Raw genomic sequence first — 27325 nt, 5'->3', positions numbered from 1 at the left:
CCCGCCCACCCCCACATTGGGGATGAAGTTTATATAGTAGGATCTGTATTTTCAATTGGTTCAAATAAGATGTAGGAATTAGGCTGAAATAAGAACTGAAATAAGTTTCATGATGCGATGCAGAAGCCCCTAATCTCATGAATCACAATACTAACATTTAAGTGAACAGATTTTGTTTTATATAACCTGTGGCCAGAAACTTTTCTCCATTATTATTTTAAAGAAAATAACATTTAAAAATGACAATAATGTGAACGGTTTTCTTCTCTAGGAAAACCAAACACACAGGGTTTTACTGCTGTACTGTTTTCTGGGGTGAGGCCAAAGAGCTCCTGGTAATTAAGTTCTTTTTGGTATTTCGGTCCTCAGCTCCCTCCATGAAGACTGCGTTCCATCTTAAGCAGAATGACACAGGAAACTAGGCCATCACGCCCCCCTGCATGCAACCCAACAGCCCTGCTCACCCCCCATGGCAGCTCTGTGCCCCAAAATGGACCCTCCATAGGCACCCAGAGCTACAAATGTTGAAAAATCAAGTGACACTAACAAAGGTGCTCTGTCAAAATGCTAGTCAAAGCATTTGAAGGCTGATAGGCCAAAGGGGCTTTTCTGCTTATCCACCTTCTGTGCCTTTGCAGAGCATGTGTTTCTCACTGTGGATCCTAACAACACACAAAATGTGCATGGTAGAGTTGTGATGTGTATTCCTATTATTGAATCCTGTTTCTGATTCTAAATAGGAAAGTCATGTTATAATAAACAATAATAGTTCAAACAAAAAGACCAAAACTAATTTGAAATATTATCAAATTACAAAGTACTGCTTTTCATAAACAAGGATGCACATAAATCCAAACTATTACAAATTCAGAATTATGAAAAGCTATTTTAAAAATATGGAAATTTGAACTCCAAACCCTTACAAAGTGTAAGACTGTGTGGCCTTCTAAAACTAAGTCTTGTTAAATACATCATGTTGTGGTACACACATTAATAGGTCTAACTCTGTTGGCTTTTCAGGTGTTGAACATCGTTACAAAAATTCCTTTGGGATTTGGAAATTTTAAGTACGTTTCCACCTGATTATTTTAATTCCTGACTTACAGCTACATGACAAACTTTTTTTTCATGGTGCTGTACCACTTCTACAAGCTGGTAAGAAGCAGCTCTTTTTCAGTACGTCTTCTCAGTACATTGCAAGATGGATCTCTAAGCAGTCCCAAAACATCGCACAGTAGATCTTTGTCAACCCAGTATGTTTTCTTCCAAGCCAGGGTGAGCCCTGGCTTAGCTGGGCGCTCTTAAGGAGATATACAAATGGATGGATGAGAAGATGTCTCCGGAAGGTCTTTCTCCATTGTAGCCAGGAACATTGCACATCTAAACTAATGTTAACTACCATCAGCTGGAATGACTGGAAAAAGCAATAACCTACCAATGGTGCTTCCTTTTTTTTTTTTTTTTCAGCCCCTTCAGCCAGTATACTTTGGATCTAATATAATCCAATTTTGGACCCAAGAATTTAAAAGTTTTGTTTTCCAAAAGAATTGGAACCAATCTTCATCTGTAGGTTACTTTTCTTTCTTCCAAGCCACCTGTTTGTAAACAAAAGAGTTTAAAAAAAAAAGAATGTAAGTATCAAGAACAAGGAAACTTACTGAAACTGTTACTAGGAAGGGGAGAGGGTAAAGGGAGAATGATGGATGGGGGAAAGAGACTGATCTGAATACTGAATACATTGTACAAATGCATGAAAATGTCACAATGAAAAATCCCCTTCCTTGTACAGCTGTTTGCCAATTAAAATCATCTTTTATGTTCCCTAATACCCAGGATGAACACTGATGGTTTTTTTCTTTAAATGTAGTATATAAGAAACTCTCTTGTAAGCGGGCACAGTGGCTCATGCCTGTAATCGTAGCTACTCAGGAGGCTGAGATCTGAGGACCGCAGCTCAAGCCTCTGAGACTCTTATCTACAATTACCCACCAGCAAAGCCAGAAGTAGAGCTGTGTATCAAGTGGTAGAATGATAGGAGAATGGGGGGGAGAGGAGGGGGTGGAGTTCATGGACAGCACTCAGGCCTTGAGTTTAAGCCCCAGGACCAGCACCAAAACAAACCAGAAAACAAAATGCTCTGCACGAAGGACATGTTTAAGTAATAAAAATTACTGCTAAGAGACTGTTAGGTTCACTGTTGTTTTTATTCCTTTATGTCATTTTATGTCAGAACTAATTTTATCTCCTGATATTTTATATAAAAGCTACATATTGACTGGGTGCCAGCAGCTCATGCTTGTTAGCTGGCTCAGGAGGCTGAGATCTGAGGATATCACAATTCAGAGGCAGCCCAACAGAAAGGTCCGTGTGACTCTTACCTCCAATTAACCAGCAAAAATGCCAGAAATATAGTGCCAGCCAGGAGGGGAAAAACCAAGGCTTCAGGGCCTTGAATTCAAGCCCCAGTACCAGCATAAAACAAAAAGTAAATATTACAGGGTAAATTCCGTCTCAAATATTTGTCTCACAAACTGCCACCTGAATAAGACTTACTGAATAGTTAACAATTGATTTTTTATTCAAAAGTATTGTTTCAAAAAGATGAACTTACCTGTAGCCAAGGTATATATTTATGTACTTGTAGTATTTATATTGAAAATCAATACTAAAATTTATATGGAGACCTAAAAGACCCCAAGTAGCAAAAGTAATCAATCCTCAGCACAAAAAAAAAAAAAAGCGCAACACCAGAAGTGTCATATAACTGACTTTAAATTACAGTACAAGTGCCACAATAAAGTGGTACTAGTACAAAAAAAGACTTGAAGGGCAATGCAACAGAAGATTTAATGAATAAAACCACAGAGCTATACCACCTGAACAGAAGAGCCAAAAGCATACACTGACAAAACGACAAAAAATTGGGAGACAACTGGTTACAGACAGGCCAAAGACTAGCACGCTCTCAAAACAAACAAAAACTCCAAATGGGTTAAACATCTTAATGAAAGACTTGGAAACCACTACAGGAAAACAAGGAAAATTTGAAAGAGAATCTTCAAGTCATTATTTTCTGAATTAGGGGCTCTAATAATCCAAGCAAAACAAGAATTGACAAATAGCAGTGCATCAAAGTTTCTATATATTTTTTTAAATTATCAAACCAAATAGTAATACAAGGAGAGAAAATCACCACGAAATTCAATACAATTAATGACCAGTACAAAGACCTCAAAAAAATTAAAGCACAAATAAACCATTAACAATGAACTAAACAGACAATTCTCAGAAGAAATACAAAAATAGCTAATTTAGGAAGAAATGTTTGATAGCCATAAAGAAAAATGCAAGTCAAAACTACAATGAACCCCCCCCCCCCGCCCCGTATAACTAATGTAAGCTAAAAACAAACCTACACCGAGATTGCACTGAACGACAGTCAAAATGGCCATCAAGAAAGCAAACAAATTCTGGTAGGAGAAAGAAACCTTCATACGCTGTTGGTGGGAATGTAAACTAGTGCAACCACTATAAATCAGTATAGAAGATCCTCAAAATACTACACACAGATCTTATAATCCCACCATACCATTCTTGGGCATACATACAAAGGAAAGTAAATATAAGAAGCCAGAAGCTATATATTACGCCTCTGAGAGTTGAGTTATACACAATGCTGATGAATTGTCTTGTGGCAGGCAGGATCTGGAAGAAGACACATGAGCCTGAGCAACTGACGTGCCAGGTTTGGGCCACTGTGGTCTAGCTGTAATGAAAAGCTAATATGGCGAAGGCTCATCCATGGAATCAGCATCATGACAGAAGTTTTACCTATCGGCCAAGGAACAGTCTGGGAGACAACACACTACATAACAAGAACAGAGTAATGGAAGAGAATCTGCAAGTATCTATAGAAGAAGCCATTCCCAATGGGACATTAACATACACCAAGCGTCTCTATGGTATAAGCTAAAATGCTTTTCAGTAAGCGAGCCACACGAAGTGACTCAAATATGGCAACAGTAAAGCAGGACAATGATACTACTGAATGTTGGCTGAATCGTGGGAACACACAACCCCAGTATACATGGAGCAGTAGAGATAGTACAACACGTCCCTGATTATTTCCATGCCCAAAAGGCACAGGTAAAATGACTTAGTAACATTTTATTTGATATGGCTAAATGTCTCCTATGTTGTAACTATTATTTTCTAATTTTGTAAATATTGGAGTTTTGAACTCAAGATCTCACACTAAGGAAAGAAAAGTGCTTGAAGTCACTTGCAAGCATGACCTCAGCATGTTTTGCAAGTCTTGGGGCTTGAACTAAGGACCCTGGGGCTGGCACTCTACCACCTGAGCTACAGTGCTACTTCCAGACTTTCCTGCCCAGGGAGGCTTCAGATCCTCGGATCTCCCTCAGCCTCCTGAGTAGCTAGGATTACAGACATGAGCCACCAGCACCTGACTACTTTTTGCTTTTATTTAATAACTTCTTTTTCAGAAAGAACTTGAGCTTTTTGCTTGGGTGGCCTTGGACCATGCTCTTCCTAAGCCTCCCACACAGCTGAGAATGCAGGTGGAAGCCAGCTTACCCACCTGTTCCTTGAGACAGGGTTATGCTGTTTTGGCCTGGGCTGGCATTGAATTTTGACCTTCCCTTGTCCACCACCTAAGTACCAAAGTTACAGATGTTTGCCACCATGCCCAGTTATTTTTAAAAATGTACTAGACTTGAACTCCATTACTTACCAGAATGCTACACGTATAACTAAAGACAGTAAGCACTAGGCACTAGTTTTGGGGTTTTTTTTTAGGAACTAGTTTTAAAGGTTCAGAAAGCTAACTATCCAGACAATGCAATCATTTTTCTATACTGACCTTACGAAAATCCTCCTTTGTGAAGGGGGGAGACAGATAAAAGAGGATGAGATTAATTGGAATATATTATGAATGTGTGGAATGTAATCATGAAATCCCTACCCCCCACCATATCTAATGTAAGCCAATTAAACAGAAAAGCAAACTCTTTTGTAGGCATCAAAAGTCAATGTTTAAATAGAGTAGTTCAGTTAGAAAAAGCCTTTTCTGGGTAAGGGAAAAGAATAAGATGGTCCTTTTAGTTAGGATCTACCTCAAGCGGCGATGATTTTAATGAAAACAGCATTTGCATAAATAACAGTCCTTAGACTTGAAAAGAACCCTGGGCCCCATCAACCAATAATAAAAGCTGTGTTCCTGAATGCTAATAAAGACAACAGGTTATTTACTTATTAGCTCTCCCAATCCGTGCAGGTCGGAGCCTCTTCTTCATCCTCTGACTCAGGAGAAGCCTCTTTAATTCTTCTTAGAGCTTCGTGGATGCTCCGTGTTAGAGGGTCTGTATCAGGCAGAAGTGTGAAGGATTCTCTCAAAACTTCCTTCTGAACCTTCTTCAATTTTACCCCTTTCCTTATTTGTGCCAAGATATTGTTGCTATCATCTTCATCAGGAAAAGGGGGCAGAGTTCGCTGTTCAACCTTTTTCAAATGGAAACTACCACGCTTCAAGGATGCTAGCACCTCATCCATGGGCGAGCTCACTTTCAGAAAATAAGAGAACAATTCATTAGTTAGGTATGAACTTAAAAGTCAAACTATATAACAGGACGTAAGATATCACAAGAAATGTACACACTGCCCTACTATGTAACCCCTTTTTGCACAACACCTTGTCAAAAAATTTGTGTTCAATTAATAAACAAATAAATAAAAAAAAGAATTAAAACAAAACAAACAAACAAAGTCAAACTCTATGACCACTAAACTACTGGATACTGGTGTATGAAAGCCCAAGGCTCGGGGATTCATAAGCTAGGGGTTGAAGGTTGCCAGAAAGCAGGGAGCATCACTTATGGCAAGACTCAAATTCTTTGTCAGGTACTCTTTTCTTCTTCTTCTTCTTTTTTTTTTCTGGTCCTGAGACTTGAACACCGACTGGGCCTGGTGCTGTCTCTGGGCTCCTTTTGCTCAAGTCTATCACTCTACCACTTGAGCCACAAGCACCACTTCCAGCTTTTCCTGTGACTAATTGGAGATAGAGTTCCACAGACTTTCCTGTCCAGGCTGGCTTTGAACCACAATCCTCAGATCTCAGCCTCCCAGGCAAGAGCTACCAGTGCCCAGTTCAGGTACTATTTCTACTCCTATCACTTCCCATGTGAAAGAAGGGAACAGACTGAAGGATGGAAGGCAATCTTACTAATGTGAAGATGAAGAGTCCTAAGAGATCTTTCTATTTTACCTGCCTGATCCAGATTGAGTGAAGAAATAACATATATTCTCTTTAACAACTAAACCTGCCAGGTGCTGGTGGCTCACACCTGTAATCCTAACTACTCAGGAAACTGAGATCTGAGGATTGCGGTTTGAAAACAGCCTGGGCAGAGAAGTCCCCATGAGATTCTTATCTCCAATTAACCACTCAAAAAAAAAAACAAGAAGTGGAGCTGTGGCTCAAAGTGGTAGGGAGCTAACCTTGAGCAAAAGGGCTTGGGGACAGTGCCCAGGCCCTGGGCTCAAGACCCACAACCAACAAAAAAAAAAGAAAGAAGAAAATTAAATGTTCGTTCACTGTGCTAACAGTGATTTTTTTTTTAAATTTAGTTGTTTTATATGTGAACTTCTATCAAGATTATCCTAAAAAATCTTCTACAGAATGCTGTCTTGATGCACTGGAGGTATAGCTCAGTGGTACAGTGGCAGCCTAACTTCTCCTTTTAAAAAATAACTATTAGCCAGGACCAGTGGCTTATGCCTGTAATCCTACCTACTCAGGAGGCTGAGATCTGAGCATGATGGTTAAGGCAGGAATGTCAGTAAGACTATCTCTAATTAACCACAGTAAGCCAGAAGTAGAGCTATATAGCTCAAGTGGCAAAGTGCCTGAGCACAAAAGCTCAGAGACAGCTGTGCTCAGGCCAAGTTCAAGTCCCAGGACAGGCAAAAAAAGAAAACTTTATTAGAGTGCACATTTGACATACAATAAATTACATATATTACTCCCTACAGTTTGCCTTCTCGTACAAGGACTATATTAAGGTCTTCAAAAGCAAAATGAGACCAAATGTTATGAGAATAACTTTGTAGTTCTTCATTTTAGTGTTTTGTAGTGCTGGGCAAATAGAGCCCAGAATCTTGAATACGTTAGCCTCATGCTCTACCCTTAAGTGGCACTCCCGGCCACTGACTACTTTATCTCCTAAGTTTAAAATCAGACTCCTCCCACCCACCCCCTCCTCCAGTCCTGGTTTGAGCTCAGTCCTGGGCGCAAAGGCTGCTAACATTCTACCACTGGAGCCGCAGCACCACGTCTAGCTTTTCCTGCTTGAGCTAGCTCCAAGCCGCAATCCTCAGATCTCAGCCTCCTGAGTAGCTAGGGTGCCCGGCTTAAAAATCAGACCTTTCTTTACTAACACAAAAAGAATCATTCACAAAATGGACCAAATGTCATTTCCAAATACATTTTTTAAGTATGTCTTAATAGTTCAAGAAGGTAATGTTTGTTGCTCTGGGTTGATTGGAATTCTCTGCTTAAAAACCTGTTGACCATCTAACAAGGCTGGAGTTTTGCAAAGTGGAATGTAGTATAAAGTTCTCCCATTTTACACATCCGACGCAAACACCTGTGCACTCACCGCGTCTCCTTTGCAAACTCTCAGCGGTCTTTCGGAGCTTCCTCCGTGCGCTGACCAGCTGGCTGCTGTCGAAGAGGTGGGCTGAGGGCGCGCTGGCTGACTTGGGAATTCTCTTCTCGGTTCCTTCCTTCGGAGGCAGACCTTTCTCCAGTGTCTCTGCAGTGCTGGCAGCACCTTCATCCTTGGCAGCAGGCAGAGGTGGTGGAGGTGGGGGCGGCGGAGGAGGAGGAGGGGGCGGTGGGGGTGTGGGAGGAAGAGGTGGTGGGCCCGGATCTCTGGTACCAGAACATGGTTCGAGGTCATTACTAGTCAACAGTGGAAGGGATGCGGCAGGAGGCAGTTCCGAGGCCACACCACTGAGAGGTAACGAAGTGGCTTCAAGTTGTACTAATGAAGAATCTTCAAGTTGTGCAAGGCTCTGGGGTTCGGCTGTCTGTGGTGATCCGAGGGGGCCTCTTCCTTCTCCCGCCTCTTCTGCTTTCTCCACTCCCTGCAACGCCCCTGGTAGGGGGTCCCCCTGGTCCTCCCGGGACAGAGGACTGGCTGCACTTCTTCTTCGTGCATGGGCTAGTCGTGAGCGGGTTGATTTAAGTATGACTTGCCCGGGGTACCTCTAAAATAGTAGAAGTTATTGTAACTGATTGTCAATATTAAAAAGAAATAAATGAACAAGAGGCTACTTCCTCCTTCTGCTGAGGCTCTTACTGTGGTTCTTTTGCGGGTTTAAGAATAAGCTAGAATAGCACTACCCACTAATTTCACAGCAATTATCTCCAACTCCTTTGTTATTTGCCTACCAAATATGTTAACACCCTGTTCTCTCTTATCTACTTAAGAAGCCAACTGTCCAAAGCTGCCACATGATTTTGAAGTCTTTAATGTTACTAATTTAAACAGGGAAAAATAGTATGTGACATAATATCAAATGTATTTGCTACTAATACGCAGAAAGCCAAGAAACTAACATTAGCTTACCATATATTTTCAACTGCTCACAGATGAAAGCACTATTTTCATGTCAATTTTTAAAATTTTTGGGAGTGCTTCCTTAAAGTGACTCTGTGTGATATCTCTTACGGGAAAACCTAGCATTATGCCATTTGGGACACAACAATTACTTAATGGAGTCTACCTAAAAGAGGCCACCCCATTTTTCCACTATAATACCAAGGGGACTTAATCAAACGACACTGGAGCAAGGCTGCAGAGCACTTCAACAGCTAGAACCAGAAGCTTCAGCAATGGTTTCTGAGAGGCTGAGTGCTCAAGCACTCAATTTATATCGGGTGATCTACATCTTCCAAGGGTCAGCCCCATTTATGACCAACAGGAGGTTGATGTATGCGGAACTAGGAACAAGCTAGTGCTGGTCACTTTTATGAAATCCAGAGGAATACAAGTTTCCCAGAAGGCCTGACATTCGTATACTACTGAATCTGTGTGCCAAGGGTCAGACTATTAACGCTGGAAACAACCAAAGGAAAAGGAGCCAAGTAATCAGAACAGTTACTGACATGACCATAATACATTCTAAAGAAAAACAGAAAGGACTTTAGCAATGTTTAAAGTAAAGAAAAAACAATAAGTGTACCATACTTTTACTACCTGCTTAAATGTCCGAAGTCTATCCAGTGTTCGCTGTCTCTCTTGGCTAACCCATGCACTTTTTCGCTCCTCTTCATCAAGTAATTTCTCTTTCTTCTAAGAAAAGAGTAATAATAATCCATTATGTGAAGCCACATCCACTTTTCACATTACGAGGGAGAATAATAAAGATGAGCTTTTTCCCAGTATTTAAAATGAATGACTCATTCAATAAAATCTTTTTTATTCTTTTGTCGGTCATGAGGCTTGAACTCTGGGCCTGGGTGCTGTCCCCGAGCTCTTCAGCTCAACACTAGTGTTCTAGCACTTAAGCCACAGTATCACCTCCAGCTTTCTGGTGGTTAACTGGAGATAACAATTGCACAGACTTTCCTCCCTGGGCTGGCTCTGAATGGTGATCCTCAGATCTCAGAGTCCTAGTAGCTAAGATTACAGGTGGGAGCCACCAGCACTTGGCTTCAACAAAATCTTTTCACTATCAAACACTACGTTGTATTTTTTTTATCCAAATCATTGTTTTAAAATTCTCACTGGTATTATAAAAGTGAAATCTTGTTTCATATGGGTGGTTTGGGCTTAAACAATTTCAGTATCAAATGATCTACAATCCAGCACTTGGGAGACAGAGACAAGAGCATTGAGAGGATTGCTATATGTTACTATATCAAATATAGCTGACTTTAAAAATAAATCAGGAACTGGAATCCCAGCTGCCTGTGCACAGATGAGCCCTGAGCTCTTCTTGAAAACGCTTGGAAGGTTAAGAGCACAGTTCTCAGCCGAACTGTGAGGACACAGAGCGACGGAAGATCAGAAAGCCGCCACCCATGGGCTGGCTGCCTGTTTTGATAAAGAAAGTTCTATTGGGAAGCAAAAAATTATCAGCAGCTATCTCATCAGCAATTTATTACACATTGTTTCAATCAATATAACCAGTATTTAGGGGGGAAAAACATGACATGCTTCAAGCATTGTTCATGAATTTTGTAACTTAATATCACACTATATTGGCAGTTGGCAGTTTGTAAGTTTTCCCATATTGCTGAATCATCTAAAAACTATAATAAAATCTCATTTGGAAGACTATATTTCAGTTGAGCTTTTTCAAATATGCAAAAGGCTTATAGACTTTCTGCTTTTTTGTAGAAAACTGGAGCCACCTCCTTAAGTCCAGACAACTTCACATAAAAATTAATTTCATCATGCATTCTAGAATACACTGTAACTTACAGGTGGAAGTAGAGGCAGTAGGAACCCAAATTTGAGACCATCTTGGGAATTATAATGACAAAGTGAGAGGGTCTACTACTGTACTTTTCAAATTCAACCCTCCACTATTCTCTTAACTTTAGTGAAACTAGTTCCTACCAGCTTTTCACTAAATAATATAATGCCTAGAACAGTTACTAGTGCCATATGGTTATCATGTATATAAAGAAATGTACTACTTTTGTTTCCTTAAAAATGTGATGGGGAAGGATAAGAGTAATCTATGGAGGAGATGAAATGTTAAAAAGGTATATGCTAGCATAATTATTCTGAATGTAACAATTTAATAACAATATATACATATGCTGATAAAAAAATCTCAGTAAGAGCATGAAATTAGCATATACCCAGATTAAGAAGTATCACCAAACTCAAACACAAAAAATCCACAGCCCTAGGCACTCATGCCTGCAATTCTAGCTACTCCAGAAGCTAAGATCTGAGGATCAGAGTTTGAAGACAGCCCAGGCAGGGAAGCCCGTGAGACTCAAAACAGCAGAAAGGAGAGCCATGGCTCAAAAGGTAGAGCTCTAGCTTTGTGCACAAAAGCTCAGGGACAATGCCCAAGCCAAGTTCAAGCCTCAGAATCGCCTTCAAAAGAAAAAAGTCCACAACCACACTGAACAATGATGTGATCATTCTTCAGGTCATTTTGGTAACTACCATTATAACAATATATTCAGTTCAATTATCATAAGCTATAGGCAGAAAGCTTTCTAATTAAACAGAGGAAAGGCAGCCTTGGCTTTACTTTCATTCCTTGAAACCAAATGGAAAGTAGAAAATTTCAGAAGAAAGCTATTTTTAAAACAAACAAGAAGACATTAACTTCAAGTTATGTAATAGGATGCATACCTGGGCTGGGAATGTGGCCTAGTGGTAGAGTGCTTGCCTAGCATGCATGAAGCCCCAGGTTCAATTACCCAGTAACACATAAACAGAAAAAGCTGAAAGTGGCACTGTGGCTCAAGTGGTAGAGTGCTTGCCTAGCATGCATGAAGCCCTGGGTTCGGTTCCTCAGCACCACATGAACAGAAAAAGCCAAAGTGGCACTGTGGCTCAAGTGGTAGAATGCTAGCCTTGAGCAAAAACAAGGACAGTGCTCAGGCCCTGAGTTCAGTTCAAGCCCGAGGACTGACAAAAAGTATTTTTTTAATCAAATATTAGCTTTCCTTACTACTTACCAATGAGGAACAAACACCTCTAGTTATCAACATAGACAGCCTATGACAATAGGGTTGTCTATGAATGACATGAAAAACCACATAGGCCTCCTGAATGGCAACTGGCAGAAGGGACAGAGCTAGCCTTCTGAGTAGGAACAGTACAGAAGAGAAAAGGAAATGGCAAAGGGTGCAGGGTGGGTCTACACATTTATACTTGGTTAGAGGACTGCATCTATCACAAAGCAGCTATGCAAACCAGGTACATCTGAAACAGATCCTAGAGACTGAAGCTGGAGAGTTGGCATGATCAGACATGGTTCAATGCTGTCAAACAGCAAGGCTGTAAAAAAGCTCAGTTTTCTAACTTGGCCAACTATGGGTGTGCTGTGATTGGGAACACAAATTGGGAGTACAAGAGAAAGAGTCAGGGGTTTTCAGAGGAGGGAGAAATAACCTAATGAGGTCTTATTAAGACAACCTGGAGGGCTGGGAATATGGCCTAAGTGACAAGAGTGCTTGACTCGTATACATGAAGCCCTGGGTTCAATTCCCAAGCACCGCATATACAGAAAATGGCCAGAAGTGGCGCTGTGGCTCAAGTGGCAGAGTGCTAGCCTTGAGCGGGAAGAAGCCAGGGACAGTGCTCAGCCCTGAGTCCAAGGCCCAGGACTGGCAGGAAAAAAAAAAGACAACCTGGAATTGTGGTTAGGACAGTTATGGGAATAATACATACAGAACACTGAGCTTAACCTAGATATGAAAATGTATTTCTTGAGAAATTATGCAAGCAGGACAGTGTTAGAACTGAAGTTCTTGGCAGGAGAAGGACAGACGCTGGCTTATCAACTGTGTGACTGGTGACTGGTACAAATACCTCGAGGAGTGTCAGGGTAGCCAACCTGTTTCCCAACAGGCTGGAATTATCAGTCGCGCTTCCTGACTTTTGATAGTGTAGAGTAAATCCTTTGGGTATGCATTAGCCCCTGGGGTTTATGGCACAGGAAAGAAGAAATTATGAGTGGGAAAAGAATAATCCTCTCTCTTCCTCTTTCAGACACCAGAGAGACCTGATGCCTTTAGTTTGAGTCTTGCCATTCTCAAAGACCAATCAAATATGACTAGACACATGGCTGGGCATCTCTTAGTAACAGTTATCAGATAACAGAGCACATAACAGAAGACAAACTCCATAACCTTAAAGGTTTCCCAATGAGAAAACAAGAACATATGTTCGAGCTCTGCATTAAAGTTCAATGGGATCTTCCCTTCAGAAGGGGCAGTTTCTGCATAGGGAAGAAACTAGCAGTTATGGCAGTTTCCACCTTAAGAACTTTATTCACTTTGAGACATATGACAAATGAGCTTTTGTTCCAAGTCTCCAAGAATGCAAACTTACTAGCTGTGCTGTGTGATGGTTTCTATATTCATCTTCACTCCGAAAGCGCTGCTGGAATTTTTCATTGTGTTTTGAAATACAAATTTCCTATAAATACATAAGGCATGTTTTAGAGCAAGGGAACGGGTGACATTGTACAAAAAGAAATGTATTCTTTATATAACTTATGTAACTATATAAACGATATGCATTTTTAATAACTATATATATATTTTTTTTTTGGCCAGTCCTGGGGCTTGGACTCAGGGCCTGAGCACTGTCCCTGGCTTCTTTTTGCTCAAGGCTAGCACTCTGCCACTTGAGCCACAGCGCCGCTTCTGGCCATTTTCTGTATATGTGGTGCTGGGGAATCGAACCTAGGGCCTCATGTATACGAGGCAAGCACTCTTGCCACTAGGCCATATCCCCAGCCCCACAATAAATTTTTTAAAACATGTTTTAATACAAGTGAAATTTAGACGCACCAAGGTTTATCCCATAAGTTGTTTTTTTGTTTTGTTTTGTTTTTCTGATGCTGGGGCTTGAACTCTGGGCCTGGTCACTGTCCCTAGGCGCCTTTTGCTCAAGGCGAGAACTCAACCACTTGAGCCATAGTGCCACTTCTGGCTTTTTCTGTGATTAACTAGAGACAAGAGTCTCAAGGCCTTTCTTGCCCCAGCTGGCTATGAACCATGATCTTCAGATCTCAGCCTTCTGGGAAGGTAGGATTATAAGGCAGAAGCCATTTTCATACGCTTTAATAAGTTTTATATAAATACCAAGCAAATGATCTGCTTTTAACCTAGACTTTAAAGAGGTATATATCAAATAATTGAAATCTTACAAAAGGTTTTCCTATTAAGCCATTAACTCTTAGAACCATCTCAATACTTCATCTGTGGGAGGGGAGGAAGGGAACAGAGAAAGAAAGAGAAGACAACAAGGAATGAGAGTTGCCCTCAGATAATCTCAAAGGTTTTTTCAGTTATGAGGACTATGGCCAGAAGAGTCTAAGTTTCATTATACTCTTTAAAATTAAAAAGAATAAAATATAGCCATTGGCATACAGTCTGTTTTGACCATTCTATGGTAAATTAAAGACACTGGCTTTTTCCAGACTGGTGTAAACATAGCAAGAGATCTAGATCTCTCTGTCAAGGTTGTCAGAGCAAAAAGAGGTCTTAAAGACTCAAAAGTCAAAAATATAAAACATTATTACTATGGCTGTAAATGTATATATACTTTCATCTCCATATAGAATAGACTTTGTGATAAATTGGCAGAGCTGTGCTTCTTCATAAAAAAGTGTACTACATAATATGATTGGCAACAATGCTTAATCTTCATTTATAACTTTTCTCTGGACTACATGTGGAAATAGTCCCTTTTTCTCTTTTTTTCAGCATATATTATAAACAAGAGTTTCACTATGATATGTACATACAGTAATGTACAAATGCCCAATGGAATAAGTTAGTAAGGAATAGTTCCTCTTCATACCTTCACCACAAACCACTAAGTACTAATGACTTCCTACTTCTGCCAAGGGTCCAAACTGGCCACTTCTCAGAAGTACTTTTTTCCACTGGTCCTGCCTGTGGCTTGAACTCAGTGCCTAGGTGCTGTCCCTTAGCTTTTTCACTCAAGGCTCATCCTCTACCACTTAAACCACAGCTCCACTTTTGGCTTTTTGGTGGCTAGATATAAAAGTCTCACATGCTTTCCTGACCAAGATGGCTTGGAACCACGATTCTCAGCTGTCAACCTCCCGAGGAGCTAGGATTATAAGCATGGGCCCCCAGTGCCCAGCTGTGAAGCACTCACTTGTAAATGGCAGCGCTCTGAATTTCAAGGATTCAGAAGTGTGATTCAACTTAGACATAAGTAAGTAAAAACCTATACTACTCCATGAAGCTGAGGGGTCAGAACCAGGGCTTTTTGTGGGCCGTCACTAGATATGTTAAATTAAAAAGTTAACAGGAATTATATAACCTGAGATTCTTTAGTACTACTAAAACTCCTTAGGGGAGTCACCGTCAGGGTTGCTGGAGGCAAAGAATACATCACCACAGGCCGCTAGAATTCCTTTAACAGAGCGATACTAGTAGAAATATAAATGTTTAATACTATGAACTGAGTAACAAGAAGAGGCAATGCTCATTTAAATTTTAAAATATTCAAGTATCTGTGACAAATCATGTTAGAATTATTAGACCTGGATCAAGGGATGAATAAAAAAGCAAGATTGAAATACCTTTTTATTCCTGAGGTAGGCTTTCTTGGCTGAGACTCGTCCCCGCCTTGCTTCCAGCTGGCGTGCCTTCTGCTGCAGTTTCTGCAGCTCCTCCCTCTGGGCGTGCACAGACGCCGCCAGCTCTTCCTTCTCCAGCATGGCCTCCATGCTCTCATAAGTATCGTAGTATACCACTTCATCTCTTTTTTCTGTTGTGGAGGAGCAACAAGGGGTTGTGGTTAAGAGTGAGCTTCTGTGTAAAATGGTGATGAATAGGAAATACCTCACATACATTTGAGTGTATGCCAAGCATTTGTTTTGCTGTCTTTGGCACACAGTGTTCAATAATTCTAGAACTCACTGCATTCCTGATGGCACCCCTGAAAAATTCAAACTCTTTGAAAATTTAGACTGTGGATAAAGGATCTTTATAAAATAACTTACAAAGATAACCAAACCTAACATACAGTTGCCCCACTGATTCTACTAAATGACTTGACTTCCCACACTTCCTCAAAATATTTGTTTAGACTTTATAGAAATAGAAACACAGGGGGCTGGGAATATGTCCTAGTGGCAAGAGTGCTTGCCTCGTATATATGAGGCCCTGGGTTTGATTCCTCAACAACACATATACAGAAAATGGCCAGAAGTGGCGCTGTGGCTCAAGTGGCAGAGAGCTAGCCTTAAGCAAAAAAGAAGCCAAGGACAGTGCTCAGGCCCTGGTTCACGGCCTAGGACTGGCCAAAAAAGAAAAGAAAAGAAATAGAAACACAGCTGACATGGGGCTGGGGATGTGGCCTAGTGGCAAGAGTGCTTGCCTCGTATACATGAAGCCCTCCCTGGGTTCGATTCCTCAGCACCACATATATAGAAAACGGCCAGAAGTGGTGCTGTGGCTCAGGTGGCAGAGTGCTAGCCTTGAGCAAAAAGAAGCCAGGGACAGTGCTCAGGCCCTGAGTCCCAAGCCCCAGCATTGGCAAAAAAAACCCAAAAACAAACAAACAAGAAACACAGCTGGCATTCATGTATTTTCTCCATACAGTACTTTTGTGGGCATATGGAGTCAAATACGCAACCATACCTGATATCAGTCTTTTGATGCTTTCCAGTTGTGCTGTCAATAATAACTCTTCACACTTCAATATTTCAAACTGTACTTCATACAACTGAAGTTGCAGGTCATAATAATCAGCTTCTAACTGATCCAACTGAGCTATAGCTTCCGTTCCACCCTGCAAACTCTGCATCTGCATTGAAAATAAAAACACTTCTCACTGGTGGAAACAAGATAAAGGGTCAGTGCTAATCAGAGAATTCATTCATGAAGATAAAATTGCTCTAATAAACAAACATACAGGCAAGAAATCTAGACTTTTAAGCCAAGTACAGCACAGAGGAAGACATTATGTAGCAGTAGAGTGTGAGGCTGACACAGGTAAAGCAGGAAGGACTCATCTCAACAAAGGAATCTATGCTTAAAAATACCCGCGCACATCGTGCCATATAATTTTGGAAGTAGGTAAATACAATACAAGATTTTTATCTTTCTACCACAGCCCATTTAGGATAATATATTCCTGCTACCTTGCTGTAGGTGTCAATGGTTGCCCTCCTGAATCTCAAAAGTGAACACTAAATTATGTAGTTATTGGGAATGTGGCTTAGTGGTAGAGTGCTTGCCTAGCATGCATGAAGCCCTAGGTTTGATTGACAGAAGTAGAGCTGAGGCTCAAGTACTTTTCTATTATCACTACTATGATTCTCTTTGGTTTGCAATGACACTTGTTCACAAGGCTCATGAACTCTGCTGTCTTTTTTCCCCAGCACTAAGGTTGTCTCTCCTGTCCAATCCTTTGTCTAAGGAGAATTCTCAATCCTTTACAACATCAGACACTATCAACTTCCTCAGTTGCAGTACTCTACTCTAAAGGATATGGTCAACAACAAATATCAATGGAGAGAGAAGTAGGTTACTCTCCCCAATTTTCAGGTTCAGTGAGTTTTACCCAAAGCAAGAGTCTGGAGGTAGATGAATGCTAAGAAGGAGAAATCCACATTAGAGGCAGATGGGCAGCCCAGAGCACACTAAATCTCTTGAGGATAATAAGGCAGTGGCGGTCCTTGGGGAAAGAGCCCTGAATCATCCCAGAAGGCTTAGTGTAGGGTCAGAGTACACAGAACTTTTATGAAGATAAACCAAAAAGAAAGGAATAACATTAAGTCAGAGAATTCTGACAAGGCAAATGGTACTCTGAGGTTTAGGAATCCTTCAAGCTAGAGGCAAAATGTTTAGTGTAGGGTATGAAATGTGGGTGGGAGGAGCTCCCTGCTCCAATCTTCTCCCTGTGACATCTAACATTTCCAGACAGGTATTTCCTAGCCTCAGCTTACAGGCACAGAACTAAGGAAAAAGGAATTGTAAGTGCAAAGGGAACTAATTCAAGGCAATGGAGCCGTGCAGAAGAGGTGAGTGTCCCAACGCGGCAGGGCACACTGGGACAAGGGAAAGCCAAAAAAGAAGTGGTAAGTGTTCAAATGAAAACCTGGCTACCTTAAAACATTACTCAGCTCAGGGTGTGTGTGTGTGTGTGTCCTTGGGCTTGAACTCAGGGCTTGGGTACTGTCCCTGACCTTTTTTGCTCACGGCTAGCACCCTGCCACTTGAGCCACACCTCCACTCAGACTTTTTTGGTAGTTAACTAGCGATTAGAATCTCATGGACTTTTTCCTTAGCAACTGTAATTACACACGTGATCTACTGGGCACTTAGCATCAGCTCAACTCCTAACATATGTTAAGATATCGAGACCCCAAACCAAACACTTCCCAGTGAGACCTCACTGACAAAAGATGGAGTTAGGCTCAATTCTCCCACTACATTTTATTAGGGAGTGTCATAATTTTCTTAATGGTGTCATGGACTTTCCTGAACTGAGTTCTCAGATCTCAGCCTCCTGAATAGCTAGGTAGGAGCCACTAGCACCAGATGGGAGTGTCATTTTTAAAAATATGAGGAAAGAAACAAAGGCAAGTGTTTATGCAGCCTAACAAGAAAATAGATGCCAATTCTCATCAACACACTCATAAGCACTCACTGAGCACCCCACCATCTGAGTTAAAAGATTGTAGTAGAAAATCAGGAAGTGAAGGTCCAAAAGGAACTTACGCAGGAGTGGTATTCACTAGACATTGTATTGAAAATGAACAACACAACTTGAGGGTGGAGTGGGAGGGAAAAATTGGGACATGAAGGAAGGGGTGACATTGTCCAAAAAGAAATGTACTCTTTATCTCACTTATGCAACTGCAACCCTTCTATACATCATACCTTTATAATAATAAATTTTTTAAAGAACTTATAAGAGCCATGCACAATGAAAGGAGGAACCAGGAAGGGCAATCTCAATGAAGACTAGCCCTTCAGAGAGAATAGGAGATGGTACCAGAAAAGCTTCAGTATAAACAGAGTCTAACAGTAACAGCTGCATAAACAGAGATAATACAAGTTGACAGAATTACTCAGAATTCCGTATTTCACAAATCTTCAAAAAGTGAAAGTGAGATTTTCTTTGATATCAAGTTTAACTCCACAAATGAATTGTAGGAAACATCTGAATGGGTGTAAACTATTTATAATCCTTATCTATTCCATGTACTATAACTATGTCTCATTAGAACACTTAACAGTTCTCTGAATGCTACTTGTTTAGCTTTCTAAACTTTTGGAAAACTTAGAATTCTAAAACCCTGTGGCATTTCAAAGATTTCACATAAGAGCATATACGTCTGTAACATAAAGGGCTATGCTTTAGAATTAAATGAGATGATAAACATGAATAGGGAAGGACCTAAAAATTTGTACTTTCCTTTTTGTAGCTGATGCATTCCTACACACATGAAAACCATTCTTAAGTAACTTGAACTTAATTTATAATTTTGAAGTGTTTTCCTTTTGCCACATCAAGAAGTTTTTCATTTTTCAAGTAACCTAAAGGGACAAGATAAACTGACATTTTGAAGATCTTTCCCCATAATCTAAATCACAAGGTTCAGCTTTATTATTATTATTTTAATGATAAAACATCTGTCTAAGGCTTAATAATTCACATTGGTTGTGAGTCTCAGGAGCAGTGTGGGCATATTAAATTAATACTAATAAACTGATGCTGTACATCATACACACATATACAGCACAATAGTAACAAGCAGCTACTTGGCAAGAATGACTAACCAGCAATTTTAACAAATCCTTTGAAGATTTCAACCATAAGCCAGAACTTTTAAAAGACTATTAGAGTAATGGGTGGTGGCCAAGAGAAAATGATCCGCAGATAGTCATCTCAAACCCTTAGGCCCCATAACAGCCTCTTCCTTCCTTTACGATCCTAAGCCAATAAATGTGCAGTGAGGGCACGTTTCCGAGCAGTCAGAAATCTCTTGGCAGCTCTTCTGGCATGCTGTATTATTGCCAGAACAACTCAGTGTGAGTCAAGTCCCAACAAGAACTTAACCAATAACAAAGACAGCATTCTACTGTACAAGCTATTTTATATTTAATGTTAGCCAGGCATAGGTAGCTCATGCCTAAAATCCTAGCTACTTAGGATGCCTAGCTGCTTAGATGTGCCATGAGGGAAAAAGCTGAGCAAAGCCTTGGGTTCAAAACCCCATTAAATGATACAAGCATATTTCCTCTCCTCTCTTCTCTTCCCTCTCTCCCTTTCCTCCTACCCACCCCACCCCACCCCAGCCAGTGGGGGGGGGGGGGGTATGTGCGCGCGCGTACCCCCATGTGCTGATACTGGGGCTTAAACTCAGAAACCTGGGCGGTGCTATCCCTAAGCTTTTTTGTTCAAGGCTAATGCTCTATCTCTAGAGCCGCAGCTCCACTTCTGACTGCTTGGTGGTTAATTGGGGTTAGATTCTTAACTGGTTTTCCTGCCCAGGCTAGCTTCAAATTGCAGTCCTCATACCTCACCCTCATAAACATCTAGGATTATAGACATAAGCCCCTGGCACCTGGCTAAAATATAGTATTTTAAAATAATGGCACAGGAAGCAAACAAAAAATAGCAACATCTAACAAGTTCAATACTCTGAAATATGACTGGCACCAATGGGATATTCAATACTATGTTGTACACAATAAGAAATACAAAAAGGGTGAACAAGAAAACAATAGTTATTAATTTTCAAATACTATCTTAGATATGTTTTTAATAAAAAGATCAGGCACTCTTTTCAAGGATTATTAAGACTTATTTGAGGGGTAAAGATACTTTAATGTGATATAGGCGTGAACACAGTATAAACCTCTGTGGAGATGTAAGGATGAAATCTCCTCTAATCGAATTAAGCTAATTAAAAAAAAAAAAGAAGTTGGGTACCAGTGGCTCACACCTGTAATCCTAGCTACAGGGAGGTGGAGATATGAGGATCGCAGTTCAAACCTAGCCTGGGGCATTAAAATCCAAAGTCCATGACACTCTTATCCCCAATTAACCTCCAGAAAACTGGAAGTGTCTCTGTGGCTCAAAGTGGACTAGCCTTGTTCGTAAACGCTCAGGGACAGCATCCAGGCCCTAGGATCACATTTCAATACCACCTTTTCCACTTTTTCCTCCTTCCCCTACCCTTCTCTATGAAGGTCTTCTGAATGAAGTAATGTCCAGAAAACCAACTCTTTTTGGTCCATCAGGCATAAAAGATAGAGTTCAAGAGGTGAAGATATGGAGATGATTTAATCAATTAGACACAATGTTACTTACTGCTTTAGAATTTTTCTTATTTTTTTTTCTCTAGACATAAAAGACAACAAAAACTGCCATTGGTCTCCATCTTTAAGCAGTGTACTGCTGCCTAGCATCACAGAAGAGCTACCGGGAAGTATCTTCTAATAGTGGCAGTTCAGGTCTTGACCCTATCATAAGTGTAAGTTTATTTCATGGAAAAAGTACATGAACAACAATTCAAAAAACAATTTCAAAAACACCCCTGTATAAGGATAAAAATAGATAAAAATGTTATCTTTTTCTTATGATTTCTATTACCTCTTCTTTCAGTGCATGTTTCCTCTGTTCCAAACAGATCTCTTTAGCTCTCATCATTTGCAAAGTCTCTTTAGAAACTGCATACTGGAGCTTTTCCATACGTTCAGCAGCCGCTGCCCATGATGCTTTTCCAAATTTCTTCTGATCTGCTCGCATTCGATCGTACACAGCTATTAACAATTTTTAAAGAGACATTAGACATAAAATCTGGTACTAAAGAAATAGAATATCTTAAGACTTCACTGACCACACATAATTCCTATCCCTGAGGTCAACTGCCTATAACACCTCTAAAATATAATTCAATATCATGCATTCTCTCATCTTAATTCATCCTCAAAAATGTTTTGCAGATGAAACTGACCAACATTAGTCTGTAATGTTTAATACAGAGGTGATATTCAGAGGTGACATTTACATGAATCAGGCAATAGGTACATTTCCTTTCATACAGTGTTAGCGGCTTCCTCATTCCCTCCCAGTCCCTCCCTCCCATCTCCAATGGCCAACTACTTTTTAAAAAGTTTTAAAATACTTCAACAGGTCTAGTGTTTGGAAATCTTTATAAAAAATTCTGTGTGAACACATATACTTTTTTCTGGGTTTGTATGCTGAATTGGAACCCTAACTGCTTAAGATTTAAAAACACTCAAATCTATGTTCCACATTTTATTATCTCTTCGGTAAACCTGTAACAACGTGGGGAACCAAATCATACATATTAGCACAAAATTCTTTTCAAAAAGTCAGAGTAGAACACAACTCCCAATTCCTGTGGCCTTTAAATGCTCATAATAGATGGTCCTGTATTCTGTTCATAATCTCTTTGAAGGTTTCTGACAAAATCTGCTCATGTTCATTGAATACAACTATGGTTCTGCCTTTTTTTTGCCAGTCCTGGGACTTGAACTCAGGACCTGAGCACTGTCCCTGGCCTCTTTTTGCTCAAGGCTAGCACTCTATCACTTGTGCCACGGCGCCACTTCCAGCTTTTTCTGCTTATGTGGTACTGAGGAATCAAACCCAGAGCTTCATGCATGCTAAGCAAGCACTCAACCACTAAGCCACATTCCCAGCCCTGGGTCTGCCATTTAAAAATTTCTGCCATCTGTGCTCAACGTTAATACAACTGCAAGATCAATATGGTGGAGTAGGGGAAAACAGCATTGAACATAGGAGTCCAATAGCTTTTAGCTAAAAGTCCAAGTTTCAAGCAGGGCACTGGTGGCTCACACCTATAATCCTAGCAACTCACGAGACTGAGGTCTAAGAATTTGGGTTCAAAGTCAGCCCAGGCAGGAAACTTCCTGAAACTCTTATCTCCAATTGACCACCAGAAAACTGGAAGTGGTGCTATGGCTCAAAGTGGTAGAGTACTGGCTTTGAGCAAAAAAGCTCAAAGAGAGTGCCCAGACAGTGAGCTCAAGGCCCCCAACAACAAGTCACAATTTCATCCATAACTGGAATGTATCTTATGTTTAACCATTTGAGTAGGGAAATAAAGTGACTAGTCAAAAAGGCTGCTACAGTTCAAAGACATACAAATGTCTTTCTCACTTCATAGAGCAGCAGCCTTAACAAATGGTCTGTTTCATTTTTTTCTCTCTTGTGCACATACCACTAAAACCATCGATACTAATTTTCCCTATTTTTATTATTAATTTGCTCAGTAACTGTAAGACAACAGGCCAAGTATTCATTACTGAAACTTCCTGTATAGATCTAAGAAACCAAGGGATTGTGACAACTTAATGGAAGGTCACTCATCTACACCACAAACACTGAAGCTGTATAAATAGCTCATCTACTACTATCATTTTTACCATTAATCATAGCATAAAGTCAAATTCTCCTTACACTCACAATAATTAGAAGGCTTCTCTTGCTCTTCATTTCAGGATCATGTTTGGAAAGTAGCTCCTGGTCCTATTCAGTTTCAGGTTATTAACTTCCACATTAGCTATGTGATATTTTGTCTTTCAATATGTTTGGATGAAATGTATTCTTACACTTACACTTAAATACTACTAACTTCATGAAACAGCTCAGGACTATGAAGGTTTTAGAAATTGTAAATGTAAAATGTTTTGATACTCTAGAAAACTATACCACTCCTAAAACCATTCTTTACCTTTACTGGCAAGAAAAAGACTTGGTTATCTTGCTAAGATAACCATTTACATTTCCCAGGTAGCAATATCACTATTTCATGAATACTCTGTCACTAGTATATTATGTTAAAAAAACCTTTAAAGATAACAGAACTGGTACTTAAAAGGTAGCATGCAGGCTAGGAATGTGGCTTAGTGGTAGGGTGCTTGCCTAGCATGCATGAAGCCCTGGGTTCAATTCCTCGGTACCAGATAAATAGGAAAAACGAAGTGGCGCTGTGGCTCAAGTGGCTTAATCAAAAGAAGCCCAGGGATAGCACCCAAGCCCCTTGAGTTCAAGCCCCCAGACTGGCAAAAATAAATAAATAAATAGGTAGCAGGTTAAATACACCTTTAAAACATGACGGTCTAACATATGAATTCTTGTCAAAAATAGGTTCTTTCAAAGTGTTTTTTAAAGCAAAGCAATAATATGTTAAAATTTAGATTACATCTGACTTTGTATAAAGGAAGAAATACAAAGGCCCACTGTCAGATGCAGTAGTACTTGCCAGTAATCACAGCTACTCAAGAGGCTGACATAGAAAGATAAAAAGTGCAAGACCAATCTAGGCTACACAGCCATAGCATGTCTGAGCCAGCCTGAGAACAATAGAATGAAACCCTATCTTAAATAAGAAGAGAGAAAGAAATACAAGGGCCTATTTTACCCCTTTTATAAAAGGGTGAATATGGTCATGATATTCAATGTATATATGTTAATAAACTTGAGGGGGAAAGGGTGGGAATGGGGTAAGTGAAGGAGTGATCAAGATACATAATAGTTGTAACTTGACATGTTGAATTGAAGTCTTGGCACAAAAACTTAAAGATAATTTAAAAAATAATAAAAACTAAAAAGAGAAAAATGGAAAGTTAGTTTGAATGGAGACATAAAGAGACTAAAACTGTTAAGAAGCTTAAAAATGTTTAGAAAACTTCATCTTGTTTTTCTTGCATAAGTACATTATATAGAAATGTGCAGGAAAAAAAAGCAGTCAATCACAAGGACTCCATCCAACTCAGTAACTCTTCTTGTTAAAAGATTCAAAGGCAACCTAGCAGGTGAAATCACAAGAACTGAGACTTCAAGAAATATACATTTCTGGGCTTTGGTGGCTCATACCTAGCTACTTAGAAAGTTGAGATCTGAGGATCGCAGTTCCAAGCCAGCCCAGGTAGAAAAGTTATGAGACTCTTATCTCCAATGAACCATCAAAAAGCTGGAAGTTCCAGAGACAAAGGATAAAAAGACAAAAGACAAAAGACTCCAAAAGCAATACTTGCAAAACCATTTGGTGTAAACCAACTGAACAACCCATGGGGGGAGAGGGAAGGAGAAGGGAGAGGAGGAAAATGACGGAGGAGATAACCAATTGTACAAGAAATGTACCCACTGTCTTACATAAGAAACTGTAATCCCTCTGTACATCACTTTGACAATAAATAAGTAATTATTAAAACAACAACAACAACAACTAGAAGTGGGATTGTGGCTCAAATGGTAGAGCCTGCCTTGAGCAAAAAAGACAGTGCCCAGTACCAAAACCAGCATCAAAAAAAAAAAAAAAAAATCCAACAAAGTCTAAATGGCTCACTCCCGTAATTCTAGCTACTGAGGAAGCTAAGATCTAAGAATGGGAGACTCAAAGCCAGCCCAAGCAGAAAAGTCCAAGACACTTTTACCTCCCATCCTGAAAAAAACAACAACAAAAACACAGAAGTTGAGCTGTGGTTCAAGCTAATGGACAGCACGCAGGCCAAGAGATCAAAAGCCCAAGAATCAGCACAAAGTTAAGAAAAAAATGAAACTAAGCCATTAGATGCTTCATAGTTTAGGGAAACATTTTACCTAAAACTGGAGACAAGTTGCAAAGAGCAATAATTCAAACTGGTTATATAAAATAAAAATTATGAATTATATATTAAACTTATGTAGTAACTATGCAGAAAATAAGTGTGGTCACACACAGTTGAGGAATTACAATGGTGAGAGTTTCCCTTCTAATATTTAAATTTTTGTATTTTGGTATACTATTTAACCATAATACAAAGGGATTTTTTTTTTAATTAGTGAAGCAGACTCTAAATGAAGTAGAGATTTGTAAGAACAGTTTACAGCAGATCAAAGCATCCTGAACATTTCATTTCAAAGTACTGTTTAAAGATACTCTGTGTATGTGTGTGCGTGTGCGCACACATGTATGTGTACATGTGCAATTCTGGGGCTGAGCTTTTGTGCTCAAAATTATTGTTCTACCACTTGAGCCACAGCTCTGCTTCTGGCTTTTGAGTGTGTAACTGCAGATAATAGTGTCATGAACTTTCCTTCTCAGGCTGGCTTAGAACTGAAATCCTCAGATCTCAGCCTCCTGAGTAGCTAGGACTACTATTTCTTAGTATAATATAGGAGTTTCCCTTTTTTCACTTTAAAAATTATCATTAGCAGGGCTGGGAATGTGGTTTAATGGTAGAGTGCTTGCCTAACATGCATGAAGCCCTGGGTTCCATTCCTCAGTACCACATAAACAGAAGAAGCCGGAAGTGGTGCTGTGGCTCAAGTGGCAGAGTGCTAGCTTTGAGCAAAAAGAAGCCAGGGGAGCTGGGGATATGGCCTAGTGGCAAGAGCGCTTGCCTCGTATACTTGAAGCCCTGGGTTTGATTCCCCAGCACCACATATACAGAAAATGGCCAGAAGTGACGCTGTGACTCAAGTGGCAGAGTGCTGGCCTTGAGCAAAAAGAAGCCAGGGACAGTGCTCGGGCCCTGAGTCCAAGGCCCAGGACTGGCAAAAAAAAAAAAAAAAAGAAGCCAGGGACAGTGCTCAGGCCCTGAGTTCAAGGCCCAGGACTGGCAAAAACAAAACACTTAACTACTTACCTTAAAAAATGTCTAACAAGAGTAACGTAGTGGGCTGGGGATATGGGCTAGTGGCAAGAGTGCTTGCCTCTTATGCATGAAGCCCTGGGTTTGATTCCCCAGCACCACATATATAGAAAATGGCCGGAAGTGGTGCTGTGGCTCAAGTGGCAGAGTGCTAGCCTTGAGCAAAAGGAAGCCAGGGACAGTGCTCAGGCCCTGAGTCCAAGGCCCCGGACTGACCAAAAAAAAAAAAAAGAGTAACGTAGTAATAAAATCCCCTCTATATAAACAATATAAGTTAATTTCAAAAATACTCATTTTTAAAAAAACAGTATCTTTACTATAAGACTTACCTTTTTGAGCTTTAGCTGTGATTTCAAAATATTTGACAGTTAGATCCTGGATAGACAGTACGGCCATGTGAGCTTTCCGCTGCCAATCAGCATCTTCCTTTTGTAGACTCTCAATTCTTCGAGGTCCCAGATAATCATTCTCCATAGAAATCTTCAAAGAAAAGAAGAAAGATAAATTCTTATTTTTCCTTTTACTAATTCCTCCAATATTTACCAAATGTTTATTTTATGTGTCAGGCATTTGTTTAGCACTAAAGGAAAAACACTACTGCTCAATTACTTGTTTTAGCCTGCTCTAGAGGAGAAACTTTAATCTGTCCCATGTTTCTTAAATACATATATGCTAAAATGCTGTTTGGGCTTATAGATGGTTAGCAACTTGTATTTTTCTTTATGGGAATTGTATTTTCTGATTAAGAATAGTTAATAATAAATTTAACAAAATGTCATTAAATGAAATAGTACAAACTTAGTTTTTAAATTTGATAATATATAAGTATCAGCCCTTATGCTTTTCTTTTTTTTCAGTGCTGGATTTGAACACAAGGCCTTACACACCCCAAGCAAGCACTCTATCACTGAT

General features: G+C 40.0%; 1 protein-coding gene across 1 annotated transcript in view; it reads right to left on the bottom strand.

Moving 5' to 3' along the window:
• Window positions 1-290: 290 nt before the first annotated feature.
• Jmy (junction mediating and regulatory protein, p53 cofactor) overlaps window positions 291-27325 on the bottom strand; it is a 62804-nt gene continuing 35769 nt past the window's right edge. Inside the window, exons 3-11 of the mRNA XM_048331113.1 lie at window positions 26743-26893; window positions 21378-21547; window positions 16409-16574; window positions 15346-15533; window positions 13113-13199; window positions 9282-9377; window positions 7677-8289; window positions 5272-5582; window positions 291-1595 (exon numbers count right to left, since the gene is read on the bottom strand). Of these exons, the coding sequence (XP_048187070.1) occupies window positions 5275-5582; window positions 7677-8289; window positions 9282-9377; window positions 13113-13199; window positions 15346-15533; window positions 16409-16574; window positions 21378-21547; window positions 26743-26893 (1779 nt within the window). The 3' untranslated portion in view covers window positions 291-1595; window positions 5272-5274. The remainder of the gene's footprint in view (window positions 1596-5271; window positions 5583-7676; window positions 8290-9281; window positions 9378-13112; window positions 13200-15345; window positions 15534-16408; window positions 16575-21377; window positions 21548-26742; window positions 26894-27325) is intronic.

Source organism: Perognathus longimembris, chromosome 22 (assembly GCF_023159225.1).
Source record: "Perognathus longimembris pacificus isolate PPM17 chromosome 22, ASM2315922v1, whole genome shotgun sequence".
Taxonomy (NCBI): Eukaryota; Metazoa; Chordata; class Mammalia; order Rodentia; family Heteromyidae; genus Perognathus; species Perognathus longimembris.
Note: the sequence above shows the minus strand (reverse complement) of the source record. Positions and strands in the feature narration are given on the sequence as shown.